This window comes from Mirounga angustirostris, unplaced genomic scaffold (genome assembly GCF_029215605.1).
Source record: "Mirounga angustirostris isolate CCGP_5_RB_7025 unplaced genomic scaffold, mMirAng1.0.hap1 SCAF_12, whole genome shotgun sequence".
NCBI lineage: Eukaryota > Metazoa > Chordata > Mammalia > Carnivora > Phocidae > Mirounga > Mirounga angustirostris.
The window spans coordinates 16,093,709-16,118,821 of record NW_026991720.1 but is presented as its reverse complement, the minus strand read 5'-3'; the positions used below and the strand labels follow the sequence as shown (position 1 = coordinate 16,118,821).

Genomic DNA, 25,113 nt, shown 5'->3' with positions numbered 1-25,113 from the left:
AACAAAGCAAGGCTTTGGATCATAAACAGAATTAGGTTGCAAAGGGACTGATGTTTAAAATAAGATCATCATCTTCCAGCCCAATATTCTCCTGGCATCTGAATCTTTGAAGCTGGAAAGAAAGAGAGTGTACTCATTTATAAGTCAAGACCCTTAGGAACTGACAGGTCAGGCTCTACGCACTTAGGAAAAACCAATGAATTAAGTGATCCGTATCTAAAGTGCTGCTCAGCCATTCTGCCTGGGCCATGGATTGTGTTGCCCTTCAAATTGATTATTTCCAACTTTCTCTGCTCTTCCTGAACATTAATACCCTCCTGACCCTGCTGTGAGCTAGTAGGCTTGCTTCTTATTTCACTGAGAAAATAAAAGTCACCAGAATAGAACTTCTGCTTCTCCCTAGTACCCAAACCCCCAACTCACCTGTCTCTGTATCATTCGTCTGCCTTTCCGGCTCTGTGCCCTGCAGAGCCTGCCCCCACCCCTCCACTGGGCACTGGGTCCCATCTCTACCCCCTTCAGAGGCATCACCCCTGCAATTGACCCTCTCTTCTGAATTGAGTTCTCCCTCTCTAGGAAATGGGTCCCGTCAGGAGAGACAGCTGTACTCTCTGACAAAGTAGAAAAAAATCCTCCCCAGATCCCATGTCCCCTTCCAGCCACCATTCCATTCTCTCTTCCCCTAAAAAGAGCAACCTACGCAGACTCACTTCCTTCGCTCCCATATGCACACATGCCCATTCTATTCACCTTCACCTTTTCACTCTTCAACCTCTTGTGCTGTGACTAATACCACCCTCTGCCCAAATCCGATGACTAGTTCTTAGCTGCAATTCTTACTCCACTGCTCCCACTCTGGGGCATTTGGCAGAGTTCTCACTGTTGCTGCATAAAACATTTTTCTTCTCTTGGCTTGCAATCAACAGGCTCTCTCTTTCTTCCTAGCTCACTGCGTGCTGCTTCTTGGTCACAGTGGGTCCTCTACATCTCCCCTACCTCTATTTACGAAGTTGCTCAGGCCAAAACCACAGAGGTTTTGGGGAGAATTAAATTATACGACAGGAGTAGAAATGTTAAGACATTTCCTTGCTCACAATAATGGTGCAATATGAGTTAACTGTAATTTTTACTTGTTACATTTTATCTTATTTTATTTATTTTTTTTTAAAGATTTTATTTATTTATTTGAGACAGAATGAGAGAGAGAGAGAGCTCATGAGAGGGTGGAGGGTCAGAGGGAGAAGCAGGCTCCCCGCCGAGCAGGGAGCCCGATGCGGGACTCGATCCAGGGACTCCAGGATCATGACCTGAGCCGAAGGCAGTTGCTTAACCAACTGAGCCACCCAGGCGCCCCTGTTACATTTTAAATAAAAAATATACGATATAGACAAAAGATAGGGAAGAACAGTAGAAGAAACTAAACACAAAACTCTGGGTAAATGTCAACTCATGAAAAATAGGAAAAGACAAACATGCTCCCAAAGGGATGGACAGTTCCCTTCAGAGAATAGACTGACATCATTTAAGTCCTCAGACATTTCAAAATGGAACACCTACCTCCACCAAATGGAGGCCTAATCTCTACTGAACAGCCCAGTTGTCAACTTGTTAAATGAGAGGGGAAAGATTCAATTTTAGATGAAGCAATCAACAGGAAAAAAAAAAATCAGTACTTACAGCAAATTCATGAAGCAAAATGCACTTACACAATTTTCTAATGTTCACACTCATTATGAGTGATGCACGTGCTTTAAAAACTTCACTAAGGAAATACGTCAGGAGGAAAAATGTTAAACCCTAGGAAATTTCTATAGGACTAAACATTTATCATAACACAGTAGTTCTTAGGAAACACCTAGGTTAACCACTGCACAGAGCAGATAAGGCAAATGAAGCCTGAAGAGGATAAATGTATTGCCCAAGTTCGTACAACTAATTAGTAGTTAGATTGGCTTTTCTCATTCTTGCTTATATATTCCCATCCCTTTCTTTAGTCATTTAAGTGATGTTTGCTAGGAAAATACATACCTAGTGTTTCCATAGCCCTATTGGAATTCTCATCACGTGAGAAAAAAGCTCCAGTGAATCAGTGACTATTTCTGGTTTTTTTCCCCCTACCACTGTTTGCTAACAGTAAGCGCTTAATAGTTGTGTACTGAATAATTGTGTTAAATGTCCCAGTTTCATCTTCCAATGCCTACCATCTAACGTGGTATCTAGCATATAATTGTTGCCAGTATATAGTTTTTGGAAGCATGGATGCATCTGAATGAATGGCTCCACTTTGACATGTGTTAAATGAAATTCACTTGAGGTAAAATATGGAAACTAGAAACGATGAAAACCCCAGTGATCCACCTCCCCCTCTGTCTGAAGATGGGCTAAACTTAGCGACTCACAAAAAACAGCATCGGGGAAGGAAAAAAATTAGTAACTTTACAGTGGAGAAACCTAGCAAATACAACCTTAACCAAGTGATCAGGTTACCATCATCACGGATGTCATGTGGACATCAGGTAACCCCTGATATAATGGGATAAAAAAGGAGACTTCACCTTTGCAGTATTTTTTTTTTCAAGAATATATAACTCCACTCTAATTATGTGTTAAACAACAGACAAAGCCAGACTGGGGGATATTCTACAGGATACCTGGCCAGTATTTCTTAAGACCATCAAGGTCATGGGGAAAAAAAAAAAGAGAAAGTCTCAGAAACTGCCACAGACCAGACAAGACTGGGAAGACGTGCCCACCCGATGCCATGTGATGTCCTGGATTTGGATTCTGGAGTAGAAAGTCCAGAGTTTAGTTAATAATAATGAAGCACTATCTGTTTCTTTGACAAAGTTAGCACGGGAATATAAAATGTTCAACAACAGGGAAAACTGGGTGAAGGGTATACGGGATATCTTAGTAGTATCTTTGTAACTTTTTTAGAAATCTAAAATTATTCCAACAATAAGGTTTTTTTAAAAAGATGTATTTACTTTATTTTTAAAGATTTTATTTACTGATTTATTTGAGAGAGAAAAAGAGAGAAAGAAAGCATAAACAGGAGGAGAAGCAGAGGGGGAGGGGAAAAACATCTGAAGCGGACTCTATGCTGAGTACGGAGCCCCACTGGGGCTCGATCCCACAACCCCAAGATCATGACCTGAGCTGAAGCCAGGAGTAGGACAGTCACTAAACCGACTGAGCACCTCTTGATTTATTTATTTGAGAGAGAGAGAGAGAGAGAGAGAGAGAGGGAAGGAGAGCATGAGTGGGGGGGGGGGCAGAGGGAGAGGGAAAGCAGAGTGCGGAGCCTGACGCAGGCCTCCTGGGACCCAGAGATCAAGACCTGAGCTGAAACCAAGAGCCAGACACTTAACCAGCTGAGCCACCCAGGTGCTCTTAAAATAAGAAGTTAAAAAAAAGAAAATCAGTGCCGAATACCAGATGATGCACATAGGGGGCTGTCTTAGGACTGAAGAAAGCAGCATGCAGATATGTGGTCAGATCACCAAATACGGGCATTCAGTGTTTACACGTCTCACAGTTTTAAATATCCTGCCATCAGAGCCGTCCCTTGCACTGGCAGACAAAATACATATAAATTAAGTGATTAATTATGTTAACATTCCTGTGGTATTTATCAGTGTTTTCCACACCGCTTTTGAAAGTGAGAACGTGAGTTGGAAGGTGGTAGCAGGTGTACTTGGAAGTGAGAGCCATGAGTGGAGCAGGCTGGCTGGCTTCGGGACCTGCAGACCGCAGGGCAGCCCGCGTGCCTATAGCGTGTCTTCAGCAACAGCAACCGCCACAATCCGAGCTCCTGCTTTTGGGGGGCACGCTAGCGTGCCAGACTTGGCCCCGGCGGTTTCATCTACGAGATTACATTTCACCCTCTTAGTCTAGGAGGCTGCAGTGATAGTCTCATTTTAGAGATGAGAGGTAGGATCATCAGAGACATGAATTACTTGGTCAAGGTTGCAACTGTGATTCAAACACAAACATTTCTGACTCTTTCACCACGTCAGTAAATAAAAGGCACCTCTTAATATCATTCGTCTTTGCCAGAGAATAATACACTGAGATATTATATATTATACATTATATACACCTCTAAACATCCATATAATTCCCATTACACTGAGAAAATGTAAAAGGGTCATTGAACACTACACTTGATGTACAACAAATGTTAGTCCTCTCCTACCTTTATAGGCTACGCTTGTTTTCGATTAGTTCCAAACTGGTTTTGGCTTGTGTTTTAGGGCCTGGGCTTGTGTGAATTATCACGGCAATTCAAAAGCGCAGAGTAAGCTCATGCCAGAAGTCAAGTTTAGCCCGTTTACATGGGATAGAGTTAAACCCTGGCCAGGACCAAGTTTTTCTAGATATAAAAATACATGTTGTATCAATGAAACTCCTTCAGAGTTAGAAATATAACAGATTTTCAAAAACTAACCACCCTCTGCCTAGACTATATGATTACGTGCTTTATTAAGGACTCATTTATATACTCCATTCAGATTATGGGAGTGAGTTTCTGCTATCATTATGGATTGACTTTATGGATCTTTTTAACCATTTCTCTTTATGTTCTACCTTTTAAGCTGAATAGACTTTCCTCTTGGACATCATAATCATTATCCTGAGGGTTAATAATTCATAAAGCCAGTAATGAGAGCCTAATTATTTTGAGTAAGTCTGAAATTTACTGGCAAGCGCTGGAGGAAGGGACTGACAAAGACTAACCCACTTCATGCTATTATTTTAGAGGGAATTTCCCCAGGCAAGTTGAAGCTAAATGGAAGGGGGATGGTAAATCTTTGAAATAGTGTAGTCATCTTTCTCTATGCTAAAATAAGCAAGGTAATTAAAAGGGCTGCCATCCTGTAATTACCAAGGAGTCCTGCCTTACGGACGGAAGTGGGGCTTTGTTAGACAACAAACGTTCGAGCTTGTAATCTAATACGAATAATGATCCAGACACATGAGCAAGATCTATTAAACAGTGATGGCAAACAGCCACATGCTGCCTAGATGAATCACTCAGTGTATCATCCAGAAAGGGAACTAATTTTTTAAGCCCAGTAATGCAGTACTGCTCTGGTTTAGGGTTTGTAAGGTTTCCAATCAATAGATGGCCTAAGAGGATTCACTCCCTTTGGGATGCAGGTCAGAGTACAGTCCTCAAATCCCTTCTATCTAGATGTGTTCTATGCATTTTGTTTAATCAATGCTTCTGAAATAACAGATCTATTTTGGCATTGTATGTCACATATGGACTTGAACTGGTTCTTGTCTTTATACTCTGTTTGAGCTCTGCCAGACCTGCCTGTGAATGTGTAGTTGGTTGAAAGTTGGAATCAGGCAAGAGAGCGAAGGTAAGAATCAAATATATAACTCTGAAGGACAAACTTCCGCGAGCAACCACAGTTTAGAAGCATCATAACTATATATTAAATGTGGAATGCCTGACTTGGCCATCTTTACTTCTAATTAATATATTGTTTCCTTCAGACTCAATCTTTAGAACGAGTTAACTCCTTGATTCCCTCTTTGAGTGCTTCTTTGTCCTTCTGAAGCCCAAAGACACTGCTGAATTTACTGGATTTATATTTATACCAAGTCACCTCCCCCAATTTGATATAAGAAGTTTCCTTACAGAGAAGTTTTATCACATAAGATACGATGAGTAAAGCACTTGCTAGGAAATTTCATCTTCTTGTAAAAACTCAAATCACAATTACCTCTGGCAATGGTGGACAGATAATGCCATGGAAAAGATAGGACAAATAATTGAAATCCACTGATAAGCCTCAAATCTCATTCCAGCCCCAAATTTCAAATGCTTCCCTACTCCCAACTGACTTTCTTCAGAGTCGAAGGTAAGCTGAAAAATATTAACTGACTTGAGATACATTATTTCTTTTTTAGTTTTCAAAAATTATAAGCTATTTGTCTATAAGTTTGAAATGAGAAAAGATAAAAAACACTCTTCTTTATAATTAGTAGCCTTTAAAAGTCAGTTTAACTCACACTGTAGCTACACGTCCCAATGCAAACATGTATATCCATCACGTTATGAGTTAGATTTTGTGCTAGTCTGTCACTTATAATCTCATTTATATTAGAAAATATAATCGGTCATTTATAGAAGGGAGAAATGTAGAGGTTCAGGGAATTGCTCCTTCCCCACTTCAAAGTTTCCCACCAAAGGAAATGAGAGAGAAGAACAGATAGGGGTAAGGCAGGGGAGAAGCTAGAAGGTACTGATGTTTAAGGAAAAGAACCAGAAGGGCTAAGGAAGCTGAAGCTGCAGAGAGAATTGAGAGAGGAGAAATTTCACAAAGAATTCTCTGGGCGGTTCAGTGATTGGGCTACCAGGGAAATGGACCCTTGCTTGTTGCCACATCCAGATCGTAACTCTCTGCCCTCACCCCTGAGACTGACCCTGGATTTCAGGATTTCCATCCACTAAACCCCATTCCAGATCACAGGTGGAGAATCAGAGCTTGGAAGTCATTATCCCAGGAATGTGTCCCCTTCTCAATTCCTGCCAGTTTTAGCCGTTCGTGTCTTCCATAACTCTAGGTAGGTCCATATTGGAACCAGTTGGTGGTCTTAAGTTTATAAACCTCTGGTTCTCTATCAAACTCCTTCTGTTCTGTTGGCATCCCTGCCTGTACCCTCGGATACTCGTCCTGATCTTCTTGACTTTACTGCATTTGACTATTGGCCTCCACAATTATGACAGAGCCCAGAACCCTAATATCTAACACACCTGCTGTCTTAATATCTTCTGGCCTACTTTACCCAGTTACCTCATTTATCACAGTATAGACAGGGATCTAACATAGTGAATGGAATGTAAAAAGTGCCCAACAAATACTGAATGATAGATAAGATGAACTAAAAATCAGCTATGCATTTAAAGAAGCATATGGAAAATATGAACATTGAGAAGTATTCATACATGGAGTCAATTTAAGATTTCAGGAACAATGTCACCTCATCAGCTGTGAATCACTTTATCATGACAGTAAGTATTCTGTGGGCCTCTGATATTTATGCAATCACATAATAGCTAGATGTGTTGGACATGTCTTTGCGGATAACTTTGTCACACCTGCAGGAAGAATGGGGACAGTATTTGGTAATGTAGACTCCAGGAAGAGACTTGTGCTGTCTTCGAGAGTTTTCTAGACATTATGATACCTTACGACATTCACCAACTTTCTGCTTTCTCGTCTTAGGTAAATCTGAGACTAAAGTGGTTAATAAACCAAGAGATCCTAACTTGGCCTCTTCAGCATAATAATTTTCTTCTGCTGTTTTCCTTTGCCCAGTTCCATTTTCTTCAGTCCATAAATCATCGCTTGGGGTTCACATGGTACTATGCTTCCCTTCATTTTCCTAACCATTGTTTTCAGACACAAGATGAATCTATCCATCAACCCAAGGAGGATCAAGCAGCTGAAGATAGGCTGATCACATGAGATCAACTAGGCACTTCCAACTTACAAGCTTCCCGAAGTTTCTCTTTGTCATAGTGAAATCCTTCATAGTCTTGTAAACTGATTTTGTTCACCCGGATCCTCAGGCGGTCTGGGACAGACTGGGGACTGCAAAACAAGAATCAAGTAGTCAGACAAATGAGAGAGTGGAATTGAGAGTCACATGCACCTGGAAGGACTAAAGGCAATAATGTCTCTTCATGCTTGGAAGAAAAAGTTCTCATTTAAACAAGAATTGTAGGTTCTTTACGAAGAACACGGCCATTATCTGGAGAATACATCCTCAGAAACCTCAAGTTTCTGGAATTTAGGTAAGAAGATGGAAATAGGCAGAAAAAGCTTCTGAAAGCTACGCATATCCTGTTCACTATTAACTTATTAAAAGTTCTAGTAAGATCATGTGTTTAGCTTCACAATAAATTAGACACAGTTTATCTGAAACAGTGAGACATGGCATAGAGCTGTAAAAAACTGCTCTAGGAAAATATGCCCCTATCAGCCAAATACAGCAGTTTGACCCTCAGAAGAGACAAAAACAAACAAACAAACAAACAAACAAAAAAACCTTCTAAAAAGCAAACCAAGAACTGAGAAATCACAGGATTGAGATCAAAATACCTCTATGTACCCCAACAGTCTGAGAACACCTCTCAAAGCTTATGACAATAAATGCTGCCTGTGATGGTGATTTTGAGGGCCTCAAAATGATGAAAAAAATTTAAAATATGCATGATGTACTTTCTTTAGAAAGGGAATGAAGTTGTAATTCATTTTAAAAGAACTCAATCCAAACTGGTTCAGGATACATGTCCAACAATTAAAAGAGGGTAGCACCAAGCTTTCTGAAGCATCCTGTTCACTCACAGAATGTCCTTGGATTTTACATAATATTTTCAAAATAGTCTAATTATCAGCATTAGTTGAGTGAAACAATTTAATTTTCATCATCACCACTATGGATCAACGCATTTCTTCAATGTATCAATATAACACGATCCCCACTTGTCCTTCAGTATTACCTTATACTTAGATTTCATTGGTTCAGATAATTTTAGCAAAAACAGGATTGCTTCTCCTTTCTTGTGTTAATTGGATAAAAGTCACTATTGGCCAAAGTAGAAAGAATAGCATTACTCTTCTATTCATTTCAGTAAAGAAGGGAAGGACTGGAAGGGGGAAAGGGGAAAGAAAGAGAAGAGTGGGAAGGAAGAAGAAAAAGATAGATGGCAGGAGGGAGGGATAAGATATTGTCAGGACCCCCATCTCAAACACACACATGGAATTTCACTGCAACTCTGGAAGGAGGGAAAAATAATTTAATCTCATTCTCTTGCCTAACACCTCATCTTTGGGCAAAGTATAGTAACTCCCTCCATATACAGACTCCCACTCTAATACCCCTAAAACAACATATAGATCCAACTATGGATACATACGTGCACACCCATACATAGTTCTCTTCCTCCTCCCACACAAAGATATTTAGATACAAGTGCATAAATGCTAAAGAGAGATGGTGGACAAATAAAAATGTCTGAGGTTCACTGGGTTAAAAACTAAGCCAATATGAAATACAAGATGGATAATTCTGAGGGAAAGTTTTGAGAAGACAAATCAATAGACTAGTCCATTCAAAGTGTGTCTGTTGGGTGTCCACTTTGTATTGGGCATTGTACTGGACATGGAATAGGCATTGATAAATAAAATGGGCATAAGCTGTGATGGGAAATAGGATTTTAAGGCACGTTTTGAATTAGTGTTAACTATACACCTTAAATATCATGGGTATCCTTACATCATTTACAGACAGGGAAGCTGAGGTTCAGAAAGGTAAAGTGATTTTATGATCACATAGCTGGGCATAGTGGCAGAGCTGGGAGCAGAGTCTCAGACTCTTCACTCATCAGTTTCATGCTTGTTTTATTGTGTGGTGCCAAGAATCCCATGGATTTGACAACAAAACCACAGAGCCTGAATTAACAAAGTCAAATGATCTCTATGTGGTGTTCAGACTCTTATCAATAAGCAATCACCTGGGGGATAGTTAAGTAAACTGTGGTACACTGAAACAAGAAAACACTGGGCAAATATTACAAATGAGTGTGTAGATCTACATCTTTTTAGAGGGAAGTCCCACTATAACATTGTGACATTGTTTAGTGAAAAAAAAAAGTCATGGAAAATTATATCTGGAATAATCTCCTTCATGTAAACTGTGGAATTTCAGCATTTGTATATGTACACAAGTGTCTAGAGAGAATGTTCGGCGAGCTATCCCAAGTGGTTATCTCTACATGATGGGATTTAAGGATTATTTTACATCAAGAATCATCATTTTTAGAAAAAGATTTTAAAATTATGTCAATATGTAAATAAATGATAACTCAGAACCAGAGTAAAAATAAGAGTTACAGCAAAGGATGTTAGGTATTAGATGTGAGTAGGTAGGAAAGGATAGGAAAGAATTTAAGCAATTAACAGAGTGATCATACAGTGTACAAGATGCTTATCCCGAAATTAAGAGGGTTCTGATCCTTTTATTTTCAAGTTCACCCTAGTGACCTGAAAAGAATGTAATTAAGAAATATTTCCCCACAAGTACATCAGGTAAGAGGGAAGCAGGAAGCACAGAATGTGGTGGCCCACCATACCCTCTGACGGGAGCTGGGGGAGGACAGAGGTTGAAAGAGCTCTACTTCAATACATTTTGAGATGACAGTAGGTCTAGTGACAGTGAGCTCTAGCATTCTCCAGTGGGCTAGAGACAGCAGGAGTAAGACCTGGTTCCAGCAGTAGCTGTAGAGTAGAAAATAGGATTCAGAGAATGAATACAGACCAGTCACTGTACGTCTTTCTCCCAGGAGCTCCCCACTAGCTAACCAGTGTGTACCGCCTTTCTCACGGTCCGTCTGTGCCCGTTCCCTGCCCACATGCTTCTACCTCCCAGCTTTGCATCTGTGCCCACCAATTCCAGACACACACTGCTGCCTCCTGAGCCACAGCCTCCACCAATCTTCCTTACAGGTGGCACACCATGGACATACAACAGGAACTGTCATTTGAATGGAACTTTCCAGAATCCAAATGAATTCATGAACTATCTCACTTCATCTCCAGAGCGATCAGCTAAGTAGGAGACAAGAAAATGGAGACTCAGTAACTGCTTGTCACTCTCCCCCATCCCACCTTCTTATACACTCACTTGCTCGCCCTGAGCGCCCATCTGTTCCCGGCGACCAGCAACGCATCCCACGTTCCCACCAGCAGCAGCTGGCTTAAACCCACTCTTCTGATGAGGGTACCTGGTGTTTGGCCTGCTGTCAAGTGTTGGGGCTCATCTGCAAATTTTAGGGCAATCACGCGGTCCAGGATGGAAATCTCCTTTGAATTCTTTTGGATCCTGGCGTAAAGACTAGGCAGCTCAGCAGAGTGCAAGAGCTCAGGCCCTGAGTCAGATTGCCTAGCCGTGAAGTACACTTCTTCCACCGGTTAATCAGGAAACCCTGTGCTTCAGTTTCCTCCTGGGTAATGTAGAGATAAGAACAGGATCCACTTCACAGTGATACTGGGAGGATGAATTGAGTCAATACAGAAAAGTGCCTGGCACATGGTAAGTGCTCAGCAGACACTAGCTATTATCAGGATAATCATTATTCTGAAAATTGCTCCCCTACATAAGGTTCTGCTAATAAGCAATAGCATCTGCTGCTGCCAGTTAGTGGGAGAAGTGCAGGGTACGTGCTGGGGCCGCCCTAGGCCCTCTGACCCACTGCTGGGCTTCCTCGGAGGGGAAACTGTCTGGTCTGGACAGTGCCATCATTCTCCTGGACCTTCTCGCATAGGTATTTTACAGGCCAACCAATAACATGAAAACAGACAACCAGAAGGTGGGAAAGATAAAATACACAGATATTAAGTGAAAGCCAGGTAATTCAACTGGGTCCCTTTATGTCAAAATGTATTAATGTTCCATTAATGGCTGAGTGGAGGCGGATGATGACAAAGCTGTTCCTTGGAGTCTGGGGTAGAGCAGTGCCATTAGTTTTCTAAAATTACATTTTCCCAAGAAAGTTAGTAGAGCATAGAAGAGATGAACATCCTGGATAAAAATGGATTTGCCTCCATGCCAACATCTACCACCAACTATCCCGATACTGATGCAGGCTCTGTAGCAGGCAGGGGTTGTAAACCAGACTTCCTTGGAATCACTCAAGGTTCTGAAAAGGGACTCAACAATCTTGGAATTCCCTTTGAAATCAGGACAGTGACCTCAACCTATCACTTGCTCACAAATTTCCTCTGAAATGTCAAGAGTTTTTTGTGCATGTTGGAATTTCATGGCTCTGGACGTAACTCCCAAATGTCCCCATGACAACTCCCTCAAGAACTACCATAAAGCATCTCATTAAATTCATGCACTTGGGCTCCAGACCACACTTTCCCGTATCCACATTACACACACCTGTTACTCTGAGGTGCTAGGAGGGGTGAGGTGGAGCACCATCCAGACAACTCTCAGAACACTCACTGCTATTCAACTTACATCTTCCTTACTACACAGGTTTCTCTCAGTCCTCATAACACACTCTGCTCATTCCAACCTTCTCACATGGATACCCCTTACGGACCAAGAGAATGAGTTGGGGGCTTTCGTTCCCCAAGGTCACTTCACGGCCAGCAACACCACATTAATTCCTTCTTTTATTGGAAATATGAATCACCTGGGAATAATATCCTTTAATATTAAGACACTAAAACACAGTGTGTAATGCAAGACGCAAACTCAGAAGAATCTTAGTTCCAGTCAGAACTCTGTCAATTAATACATGGTTGACATTGAGAACTCTGAAGTTACCTTGTCTAAACTATTTTCTGATTGAAAATGGAACTGATAATAGGAATATGTGAGCATTAAATGAGAAAATACATGTAAGGCAGTTAGCATATCCCTGGTAAATAGTGTTAAGTATATTGTTGTTCTATTTTTATTAATACCCTGATGCTTCAACTTCCATAAGCCTTTTTTAAAAAATTTAATCCTAGATAATACCATAGCAGAAGCCAGAGTTACAGCTTTAAGTAGCAGTTAGTAGATACCAAACCTTAGCAGAATGACAGTTTGATGACACAGGAAGGGAGACAAAGACTCAGAGTTACGTAGGCATCTTATAATCTGTGGGATGAGAAAGCAAGTGGGTCCCGCGAATGTTGGCAAGATATCTTAAAGATACTGAGAATATAAATCCTCATTCATGTTACAGGAGGCCCTTAAAGTTCTATAATTACTCTACATTTTGTACTTTGTAAATGTCCAATTTTCATTAACATTTTTAAATGCTTCAGGGTAAGATCTGCCCCTTAAAACACTCGTGTAGATTCACTGATTTTTATGATGAACTCTAATTTAACCAGGAATTTGCTACTCATATATAAAGAGTTAGTTTTCCTTTGCAAGGCAGAAAACATCACAACTTTGTCTGCCTTTCTCCTTCCAGGCCTGATTTAATCGGGATACATTGCTTTAACTTCTTTCAAGCAATGTAAATGTGAGATTCTACCTGATTATAAACTTGATGTAATAAAGTATATTTCTAACTGATCTTTAATAGGATTCATTTGAACAGGTCCTTGTTTTATGAGTGGACTTTAGTGTGAGGTCATGGCACAAACCACTATTCCTCTTCTTTACAACTCCAGCACCTAAGAGTCTGGCCCATGTTGTTTACAATAAATGTTTTTAAACAAATAATGAATGAAATGCAGGAAAGCGGAATTCCTCTGGGACAACACACGGCCCTTTAGCACATTTGACATCATCTGAACCTCTCCATAACCGTTTTTCTCTTTGTGAGCCCTAGGCAAACCCTGTTTGGGTTGTCCATTTCTGTCCTTTTTCCATCCAGCTCTCTGAGATCAGGAGGTAAATCCATGCTGGATTATGCTCCTTTGCATCTTATCTCTAGGGGGATCTGCACAAATAGAAAAGAACATACAAATGGTAGATGTCCCTACCAGAAAAGTATGTATACCATTTCAGGACTGCCTGTTCTTCAATTAAATAAAAGTGAACCAGAAACATTTACCACCACCTTTCATCAGCTATCAAGCTGGGCCTTATTTAGATATAATTATACTCAATAGCTTCCTTTAGCAACTTCCTAGAAATTGCTGCAATTTACCCTGGGACATTTTCAAGCTGCCACTGACAATAACCTATCCAAAAACACATCCAAGTGGGCCTCTTTGCATTGAGCAGTAAAACCAAATTGAATCAAAGCTTCTGAACAGAGATTTAAAATGGATTTCTGACACCTGCTGAGTTCACAGAGAACTCTTATAATTCAGTTGTCTTCTGCCGTGACCTCGTGACACAATGGTAGCGCGTCTGACTCCAGTTGTCTTCTGCCTAGAGTAGAGAACAATGCCTCTGATACGTGAAAAAAAATTTAAAGGAGTTTTTGAATTTGGAACCGAAGATAAGCCAAAATCACACTAACAGCAATCGTGAGCTCCCACTGTCCAACATGTTCTTCTAGAGAAAGTACTTTTTTTTCCCACTTCCAAAATAGGGAAAGTACTTTTAAAGGTTGTTAATTCTTTTTCAATAGACGTTGTTGGGGTGCCTAGGTGGCTCAGTTGGTTAAGCATCTGACTCTTGATTTCGGCTCAGGTCATGATCCCAGGATCCTGAGATAGAGCCTGGTGTGGGGTTCTGCACTCAGCAGGGAGTCTGCTTCTCTTCCTCTCTCTGCCCCTCCCCCCACTCACAATCTCTCTCTAAAATAAAGAAATACATCGTTTAAAAAAAGATTCTCTCTCCCTCACCCTCTGCCCTTCCCCCGCTTCTTGCATTCGCTCTCTCTAAAAAACAAAAACAAAAACAACCCTTAAGTTAATTAAGTTCTTGACTTAAGACATCCATCTGTGAGGTGGTTAATATGATATGTCATAGTTACAAATTATCTGAGACAGCTATCCCTCTAGATCTCTAATAAGATAATGGAATTAAAGCATTGCAGAGTTGGGAGAAAACTTAGATGTTCACTAATTCACTATTTGCTATTCCATCTGATTGTCCATCACTCTATGATTGCATCCATGGCTGTTCCATCTCTGCTTGACCCTCCTCAAGTGTGGAAGGTGCAGGATAGAAGTGCCCTATTCTTTGTTTAGACTACCGTGAGCATTTATAAATTCTTCCTAAGGAATCTGTATCTCTCTCCATAATGCATTGACTTTTCTTCCATCATTCAGGTCAGAATTGGGTTTTAAGTCACTGGGATAATCAACCACAGACACTAATGGCAAAAGAATGTAAACCTGAAGCACCAGCGCTAGACACCTATTAAAGAAACCATTTGCTGACTTAATGGCTAATAGATTAAAAACAGGTTTTAAGTTCCAAATATCAGAGAACTTTTATGCAATTTGTGAAAACAAAAAAAATTTTTTAAGTTTTCTGGACATCTTCAAATACATACTAACACACACATTTTCATGCTTTCTAGTGAAATATATTTTCATGTTTCTGAAATTGCAAGAAAGGAATATGCGGCAGAGTGAAATTAGCATGTGGTCATTACAGACGGTCTCTTCTGCTGGGCGTGAGGTTCCTGGCATGCCAAGGAGAAGCAAGGACAAAGAACTAGTAGCGGCTTCACTTGGTGGCACCTGCAAGCAGCGCAGCAAGTATAGCAGCTTCATTTCTGCTTGAAAGGAAAAGAAACAGGCCAATAGCCTTGGTCAATATTTCAAGGTCTCCTGACCATCCACTTCTTTTTGTGATAATGAACGTCACAGCTATTCCTGACCCAGTTTTAAACTCTGAGACTTTTATGTGCGTCCCCCCTGCCCACATATACGTAACATTACAACTTCTAGGTACCAGAATCATAGATTTATTGTTTAAGTTGCAGACCCTCGAACTTTCCTCTATATGAGATCACACTGTCCCCTCACCTTCTCCTTTCCCTTTACTCATGCTCATTAAATCCACTTCTCAGTCCACACTCAAACTCCCCCTTCAGTAGCATTCCTCACTCTGGTTAACTCCTGAAGCACTTTTCTCTGGATTTCAGCTCAACCTGCTCCTTCTTTCTCTCCCCTGCAAGTCATCCTCCTTTAAGTAGTGTTCAAATATGTATGCTTCTCTACCCCCTCTGGGAACACCCCCACAGACCAAGCTACTATCATCTTGTACTAGACTGAGTGCTGTAGACTGAGCAGTCAGTGTGAAATGTAAATGTATTCATGACATGGTGATTTTTCCCCCATTAAATCATGAACTCTTTGAGGAGAGGATGCCCAGCCATATCTATCTTTGTTAAGCTGCTGCTCCCATATAGACTTACTAATTTTGAAATGAGAACTATTTTCCATGACAACGAACTACATTCTTCATCCCACCCACCTAATCATGCGTGCTCTGTAATGTGCATCACTGGCCAGGATGGGGACCAGTCAACAGAAACTGGTTCAAGGGAAAAGTCAATTCCCATTACTAAACTAACAAACAACAACAAAAAAATCTCAAGGCTCATGCTATCCTCACAAATGGGGTTGATTCTCTGGTTTTCCTCTGGTTAATACGAATGGAGAAAAATTTCTACTTGTCATTAGATACCACCTACAGGTTTAAATCTCCCGAGAGTCTCCTGTCCTAGTATTTGCTGAATTGGCAATTAGGGATGACAACGTTTCAGACCTTAAGTTCCCACTTATACTCTTTTTATACTGTTTTATGTTTAAAGAGTATAGGAGCTGGACAAATATCATGATGAAAGGCAAAGGAAGCAAATACCTCCAGGAAATACAGAGGGATAGAAATTAGAGGTAGAAAATACAAAATGCATTTTTGTAGAATCCTGCAAATTCAAGCTGCTGAATGAAGAACAGTTAAGAACAGTTGGGATGGGAATAAGAACTCAAGGCTGGTCTTTCGTCATACCAGGTGAGAATCATTTCTATCTCATGAGATAAGTCCATTTAATGGAGGTTTCCTGGCTATTAAAAATGACTAAAGATTCTATCATAAAATACTAACATGGGCTACTTTTAATAGCATAGCCTGCAGTGGCTTGGAGAATTCTTTTGCTGCTCTGATTGTACAGAGGTCCATTAATTACTATCCACAGTGGAGTAAGGCACCACTGGGCCTGAACCAATGAGACAGAATCGGATAATGTTACTCTCAGGCCATCCAAATGGCTTCAGAGCTCATGTGCTCAGAAAGAGAGGCTTTTTTTTTTTTTTTTACTTCAGGTTTCAATCTCTACATATCAAACAAAAGGAAAATCGAACATTTATTGGCTATTTAAATGCTAAAATCTTCCTTTGGGTTTGCAGTCACAAGCTGTTGGAATATCCTGTTCTTATCTGGAACTGATAAAGAAATTGACTTTCTTTGCTGGAAAGGAGTGTAGAGCAAGTACTGGGATTTATATAGTTTAAAAAGTGTCATTTCAGGGCACCTGGGTGACTTAGTCGTTAAGCGTCTGACTCTTGATTTCAGCTCAGGTCATACCTCAGGGTCATGAGATTGAGTCCCAGGTAGGGCTCCACGCTCCACGAGGAGTCTACCGGAGATTCTCTCCCTCTCCCATTGCCCCTCTCCCCGCTCAAATGCTCTGTCTCTCTCAAATAAATAAATAAATCTTTAAAAAAATTTTAAAATAAAAATTAAAGTGTCATTTCACAAAAGAAAACACTGCAGCCCTTCACATATATCATAAAGGACTAAAATAGGCTACAACTACTAGCATATTTGCTCATCTTCTAGAAACCCTATGCACTTTGATGAATAAAGTTGTGGTATTTGAGTGAGGGTAATATTTATTAAAAAAAAAAAAAACAAACCCTAGAGTACATGTAATTTTTAAATGTTGAACACTTATTTCACCTCTGATCCTACAGGAAAAAAATAAAATTGAGAACTTCTTTTAAGGAAAAATAACAAACAAAGCAGAAGCCGAAAATGCACAAGGCAATAATGATGTGAAAATAAACATGGCCATCTTATTAAGGAGAGATGTAACCTGACTTAATTTGAGCAAGGACCGAACACATGAACTACCAGATGTGTTCCTACTGAAAACCACAGAGCAAAGGAAGTGGTTCCGCCTCCCCTAGGAAACATGCTCGGTAAGAAGAGGATTCCACATTTGGTTCATATCAAGAAAATTAAAAAGTATTGGCCTAACAATAAGTGGCATTACATAAGAAATGCTTCCTTAGATGGTTTCAGCTTTCTATATAAAACATTTTACGGAAGGACACAGATACTTTCTTAAAATCTGGGGACTTAAGAAAATTCACAAAACCATTTTTCGTATTAGGTATTTAGTATTTTACCGTGTTGCATTCTGACTCATGTTCCCCTCCAGGTTGACCGTGGTTTGCCAAGGTCTGGAATACTCAGTGGTGCTGCATCCGGCTCCCGAGAGGGAGAGGACACCACCTCTTTCCTATTCATCTGCCCACCACGGGGGGGAAAAACTACATCCCGCACTCAAAGCACAGATGCGCTCCTGCAGTCTCCTGCTTGCTTGTCAGAGATCCATGAACAAATCAGAGTCCCCAAACCTGACTCCCCTGTCCAAGTCAGTAAATTTAGCCAATTAGGCAGAAACTGTCCTCACCACTCTCTAATCTCTAATCCAGTAACAAGGGGAATTTTTTTTTTAATCATTCTTTTTGTTGGTGTCAAAAATGGACAGAACAAAGACACCCTGATAGAACAGGACTTGTAAAAATCATATAGTTCTATCCCTACAACTACTAATCAACAAAAACAACTGTAAGATTTGATAGTAAACTTGAGGAAAAAAAAAAGTTCCTTAAGATATATGTTTAGTGCTAGACTAATAAATTGCTTGGGTGATGAAGAGCAAACACAAATTAGTTAAAATACTAATCAGTTACCAAAACTAAAAAGAAAATAATGGAAGAGAGAAGGAAAAGGATGGCTTCTGCTGAGAATGTCATGATAGAATAAGAAAATAATTCAGGGTGCTTTTGCTTGGGTACTTTTCCCTCTCTCCTTTCACTTACCATCTTCCAGAGCAAGCCTCTACCGAAGGCAGTATTTTAACATTTCATAAGCCAAGAACCTCTCATGAAGGAAACATTTAATTGCTTTACTTTGCCTGAGCAACAAAATATCATCAGACCGAAAGACTTATATCCCAATTAGAGAACATAAATCACCTCTCTTGAGAACAAGAGAGTCTACATGATGAAGAAAAAGAATATCATTACAGTTCTCTATAATATAAAGCTGAAAACTTTGGCCTTTTTGTTCCATTTATAATCCTTCCAACACTACTTTCATTTCAGTCAAATATCTTAGCTACAACTTTGGAACTTGCCGAATTCATTTTTAGAATTTCATTTTCTGACACAAAATGTGGTAAGTTCTGGGGACTAATTAAGTGTAGCATCAACAAGGATTTTCCTTTTCTGCCTTGAACAATGTACTTCCTCTTTATTTCCTGTAAGTGTTTCAGGGCATTATGACAGATCGGGAAGCTAAAACCACATTGGTATAATTAAATTAAAAATCTACAAATGAAATGTGCATTGCAGTTTGTTACTATCTCAGCAAAACAATCCAAAATAAATACCCTCTTGGAATGCTCCAAAGAAATGTCGAGATTTCTTGGTTATTGATATATTCTTCCCACCCTCTGGTGGAATAGAGTATCAGTTACTATTGTAATACTGGAGTAAAAACTGAAATGTTTCTCTTTTTCTCTTTGAATGCAGTAAATTCCATTAATAACACCGGAGATTGCAGTTTATCTAAGATGTAAATAACTATTTTCCAGAAGTATTTAGGGTTTTTTCCCTACATGTAGTGTCCATTTGTAAATAAATCTTTCGTTCACAAACACTAGCAAAATTACTCCCTTCCCTTTCATTTATAGCCTGTATTTCTATAGTTGGCTTTTATTACAGTAATACTTTAGAAATTCATATATGAACAAAAATTTAAAGTTCATATTATTTGACCACCTTATTTTACAGAAATTGGATTTGGGTCCAGAGAGGTCAACAACAACCTTATTGCACCCAAACAGTTAATATCCACATTCTCCTATAAATAAAAGAGCAATACTCTTTAGCCCTTCTCATACCTTTTAATAAAAAAGATTTTAAAGAATTAAACCATACATACAAGTCATATACACAAAGTTCAGTCTTCACACAGTTGGTGACAGGAAAAGAAACAAAACTAAAATTCAGTCAAATTTATCTAGTATGATGCTGTTATGGGCTGGGTTGTGCACCCTCCTCCAAGTTCATATGCTGAAGTCCTAACCCCAGTATCTCAGAATGCGCCTATACTCGAAGACAGGTCTTTAAGGAGGAATGAAGTTAAAATGAAGTCATATGGGTGGACCCTAATCCAATCTGCCTGGTGTCCTTATAAAAAGAGATTAGACAGGAGGAAGACCACCAGAAGACAACCACCAGCTGTAAGCCAAGGACAGAGGCCTCAGGGTTGGTTGATGTCAGACCTCCAGCCTCCAGACTGCGGGGAAGTAAATTTCTGTCGTTTAAACCAGTCTGTGGTACTTTGTTATGGAAGCCCAAGCAAACTACACAGATGCCTACTCAAGAGAATCACTAGAACTAATACATTTTATTTTTGTCCTACAACTACTGATTATAAAAAGATCACATAAATAGAAGAATGAGAGGCATCTCATTTTTTTACTTTCCCGAATTCCTGCCTGGTTTAGAAATCTCTGCTGGCTTGATGTTACTGTTTAGGATACTCAGACCTTAATTTCTACTTCTCCTAAAACTCAAGGTACATAGAATAATCTAAAAAGTTAATAATATATATACATATACACACACACATATATACATACATACATATATAGTGGTGTTATTGAACTAATGTTACTTATAGAGTCATCTTTAAATTTTGATTTCTTAAAATTTATTTTGATTAAATAAACAAAGAAATTCATAAATTTTCATAAATTCAAAAAATTCATAAATTTTCTTCCTCCTTTGCCCTGCCCAATGGGCCTGGAGCACACGCTGTACCTGAACCCTCCTGCAAACTCGCCCCATGCCCCTGAAGCTGACTTGTGCAGTCGCGTCCTCAGGCCCTGCACCTCAAGCCAACAACACCTGAGTAAATACTCCCTTCAGTTCTGAGGTGACCTTTTACTTTACGAGAAGTGCTGACTCGTAAGTGTAAGACTGTTTCTACACCTACGCAGACATGAATAATTCATCTCCAAAAATAAATTTTAAAAGCAACGAGATATAATTTTAAATGTTGAGGGAGTCCTAAATGTATTTTGCCTTACATAACTGTACCAGACGCTGTCATCTGTGTTTACCTTTGCTAAGAGAAGAACACAGGCTCCATCCATCCACCATAGTTGTGGGCATGACCCTTCCTGCGGAGCCACGTTCACAGACCAGACACCACTACGAACAGTTTTAAAAGACTCTCTGGGTTCTTTAGCTGTACTAGAACTTATTTTTAACTGGGGTTTGTGGTTCTGACATTTTTCTTATAATAACACTTGAACTGCAAACCTGTACTACTAAAAAGTCACAAGCTGAAACACTCAAACCTGAATTCTAAGTTATTATTTCCAAGTTTTCTTAAAAAAGGAAGAAGTTAATCTAGTGTGACTGAATAAAATATATAAATCATATATGTGAAAATAAACACACACACAGGAAAATGATCAGAGGTTAGATCAACAGTGGCATTTAGGGTCTTAAATGCCATCTCCAAAGCAGAAAGCCCTGGGTGTGAACTTTATCACTTTCTGGCATATACTCTTAGTTGAGTTTCCTAATATTTCTTATTCTCAGTCTTCTTGTCTATGGCATGGGAATAATGACAATTGTTACCACGAACAGTTATTGAGATATGAAATTTGATCACAAGTCAAGGTGCTGATTAGCATAATATCAGACACACACTACCTTTCTGGCTAAATGAAAAAATCCACTTGGATTCTTATGGAGAGCAAGGAGAAACAGCAATTAAATGTACCAAAGCAGTACAGAGCCTGGCTTCCCTGATCAGTCCTAAGGATAAAGGATGACCTGTCACGTCCCATGGTAAGTCTTGTTGCTTCAAGTCTTCGATCCCTTTAGGGCAGATTTTCATATACCCTGGGGTCATGTCCTGAATTTTAGCATAACAGAACTTCAGAGCTGATAGAAATCCAGGGGAACAACTGCATTTCATTTTTAATATTTGAAAAACTAAAATGCAAAGAGGTTAATACTTGGTCAATGTCATACAAACGAAAGCAGAGTCCCCCCTAGATCCTCAAAACAGTAGCATGTTACCATGGGGGTGCTACAGAATAAGGAGGAAGACACCCCAGTGAGAGACCTACATCTGCTCCTGGTACCCCTTTTCTTTAAGGCCCTAGACCCCTCTGGCCATCTGAATGGGGATAAACGCTCAGGTGGAGTGGGGAAACTCTTGGGGGAAAGTTGCAGAGCATAGGGAAGAAAACCACCATCATTCCAGTGGCAGCCTGGGCTCAAGTTTGAAAAGTGATAGGAGATGAAGCTCAAGCAACTCTTACCTACTTTTCCTTGGAATTCTCAGTTCGGTATATCTGTTTTATGCAACCAGGAGAGAGGGTGCCATGAGAAGGGAGGAAAGCATGACATGACATTATTAAAGATCAAGAAACTGGACAGTGGAAGGTAAAATCACTAAGACAATAACCCAGAAAATGTGAGAGTTGGGAGTAAGAGAAAAGAAAGAAGATGGGTTAGCAGTTTCCTCTGGTCAGTGGTTCCGTGAACAAATGGTTTTGTATTCCAGCCAGCCTGAAGCCAACTCTGATGTTTCCGTGTCTGACTCTGAGCTTCAGCAAATGCCATTTTTTTTTCTGTTCTGTGGATGTAGCAATTCTCTCCTGTCCTTTTAAAAATATGAACTTCTACTTTTCTCCTTTTATGGAAGTAATGCATGTTCACTAAAATCAATCAGAAAATACAGAAAGCCTAGGAAATATTATCCATAATCCTGTCATCCAGAGATAATCACTCTGAGATGCAATAACAATGAAAACCTTAACAAGACATATATTCATAATTTCCTGAGTGCTTAGGCACTTTTGGTATCCTTGCAATTGAACTGGGGGTCTAGAAACTATGACCTAAAAATTGTAATCCGTGAATCAGAATCCAGACAGATTTCTGCCCCCGACATGAAGCAGTCTTTTGGAGGCTCAAGTGGTCCGACAGGAGTGCTTTTCATCCTGACGTTCTCAAGAAGGTTTGTGTGTTAGCCACCATCAGCTTTATTCATTCTCAGGCAAAGTAAGTATGATGGATCTTCTTAGCCACTTTAGAGGTAACTCTCACAGTTTACAGAGGCATACATGTAAATTTCTACTTTGGTAATGTTTTTGCTACTCCCAGATAGTGTAGCTTGTAGTGAAATGGAGTTTATAGATAAAGAACAAAGGAAAAGAGAAAGGATCTGAATAGAGCACATCAAGTCTTACTTTCTAACTAAAGGGCCAATATTAAATAAATGAAATAAACAGACCCTTGACAGCACATTCGACAAATTCGTAAAAATGCTAAAACAAAAAATTTGATGTGACTATTTGGAGAATAGAATTACAGCATTTTTAGAAAGCACTTCCAAAGATCAGCTAGTTTACTTTGCTGGCCAGCACGCAAATGTTAAACTACATATGACCAGTTTGTGTTTTCTTCCATCATGAAGACTGAAGATTCTGGTAGTTTCTAAACAATAAACTTCTTAAACTCAACCCAAAATGGAACCATTAAAAAAAAAAGACCTATCAAAAATACTTCTCTTTCTCTTACTAAAACTCCCTCTCTTCTTGGAACAAAAATCAATGTACTTTCATCCTTTACCATGAAGACTTCATTTATGGAAACCAATTTTAGAGTGCTGAATCATATTCAGCTTGTAGTCAAACATGACAGTTTATGCCTTTTTCATGGATCCATGTCCAACTCCGCCTTTCCCAAGGTAACATGCAAATCCACACAACTTAGCAATGGGAAATATCTTGTTTATGTTTACATTTTAACTGTTGTGAAAGATGGCATATTACATTGAACACATGTTGACTGTAGTTCAAAATACAGTGGTTTCTCTGCAGATTTGTTTTGCTGAGTTAACTATAATACTAAACTACAGTGGGAGAGTAGGGGATACAGTGTTGTAGCTCTCTGCTTTTAAAAGGCAGTAGAGAACTTCTGGTTATGGGCAAGGTAAGTAAGCACACACCATTCTTTCTCCCCCCAGTGAATGAAGTTATAAAATCTGGACAGGATTCATAAAGCAGCTGTTTGAGAACTTTGAAAAGTAAATGAGAGCAGCAGATTAGAGAAGAAGATCAGAATATAAAATACTATCAAATAGTGGTGAGCTCTCTCTTCTTTTTCCCTCCAATAAACCCTGGTGTAGACTCCAGAGAAGCACAAAGCCTGAAATGAACATCAAATGCAGGTAGAGAAAGCTCTAAGAGAGCCCTTGAGCTCTGGCTTAAGGAAAAGAAAGGGACTCTGAATGCTCAGAAAAATTCAGATCTATCTTCCCCTTACCATTTTCTTACACCCCAGCATTCCCCACAGCACCAATGATAAAGGCCTTCAGGGGCTTACAGTTGTGATGGAAGAGAGCTCTCCTCTCTGATAAAAGGAGCAGTCATCCCAAGAAGATGGGATAAACCAACATTGCTTTTATTCCCCCTCTTTCTGTCATATCACGGCTTGGTCCTGGACATGAACACAGTTGCAGGAAATATGCAGTAGAGCAAGGTGACTAAAACCTTAGATTTCTGGCTGAAAGACCAAAAAAGGGAGCCCTAAGGAACAGCAAAGGACTGGGATGACAACAGAGAAGGAGGGGCACAGGAAAACAGCTCCATAAAGATGCTCATGAACTCTCAGGTTCATCTTTAGGCTGTAAATGGGTGAATCTGGCCCTAAATATCTGTACAGTAGAACTGTACACTGAACTCAATTGAGTCAATTGCCTACTTAAATAATTAAGCTTCTTGGGGCACCTGGGTGGCTCAGTCAGTTGAGTGTCTGCCTTCCACTCAGGTAATGATCCCAGGGTCCTGAGATGGAGCCACACGTCGGGCTCCCTGCTCAGCAGGGAGTCTTCTTCTCCATCTCCCTCTGCCTTTCCCTGAACATCTATATGCATCTCTCTCAAATAAATAAATAAAATCTTAAAAAAAAATTAAGCTTCTCCTTTAAAGAACTGGGGTGGGGGGGGTACAAAATAAGCCTAAAGCAAGCAGAAAAAAAATAACATAAAGACATAAATCATGAAATAGCAAACAGAAAGACAATTGTGAAAAATCAATAAAAACAAAACCTGGTTTTTTTAAAAAAAATTAATAAAATGGATAAGCCTTTACTAAGAATGAAAAAGAGAGAAGATCCAAATTATTAATAATAGGAATAAAAGGGAACTATGAATGCAGACCCCAAAGACATTAAAAAGATGAGAAATACTACCAATAATTCCACATATATTAACAACTGGAATAAATGGGCGACTCCTCAAAAACATCAAAAAACTACAACAACAACAACAACAACAAAAACC

At 39.6% G+C, this 25,113-nt stretch overlaps 1 protein-coding gene across 1 annotated transcript in view; it reads right to left on the bottom strand.

The window, feature by feature from the left end:
• Positions 1–25,113, bottom strand: part of DGKI (diacylglycerol kinase iota) — a 356,177-nt gene that overhangs the window by 102,015 nt on the left and 229,049 nt on the right. The window contains exon 21 of the mRNA XM_064574919.1: positions 7,513–7,613. Within this exon, the coding sequence (XP_064430989.1) occupies positions 7,513–7,613 (101 nt within the window). The remainder of the gene's footprint in view (positions 1–7,512; positions 7,614–25,113) is intronic.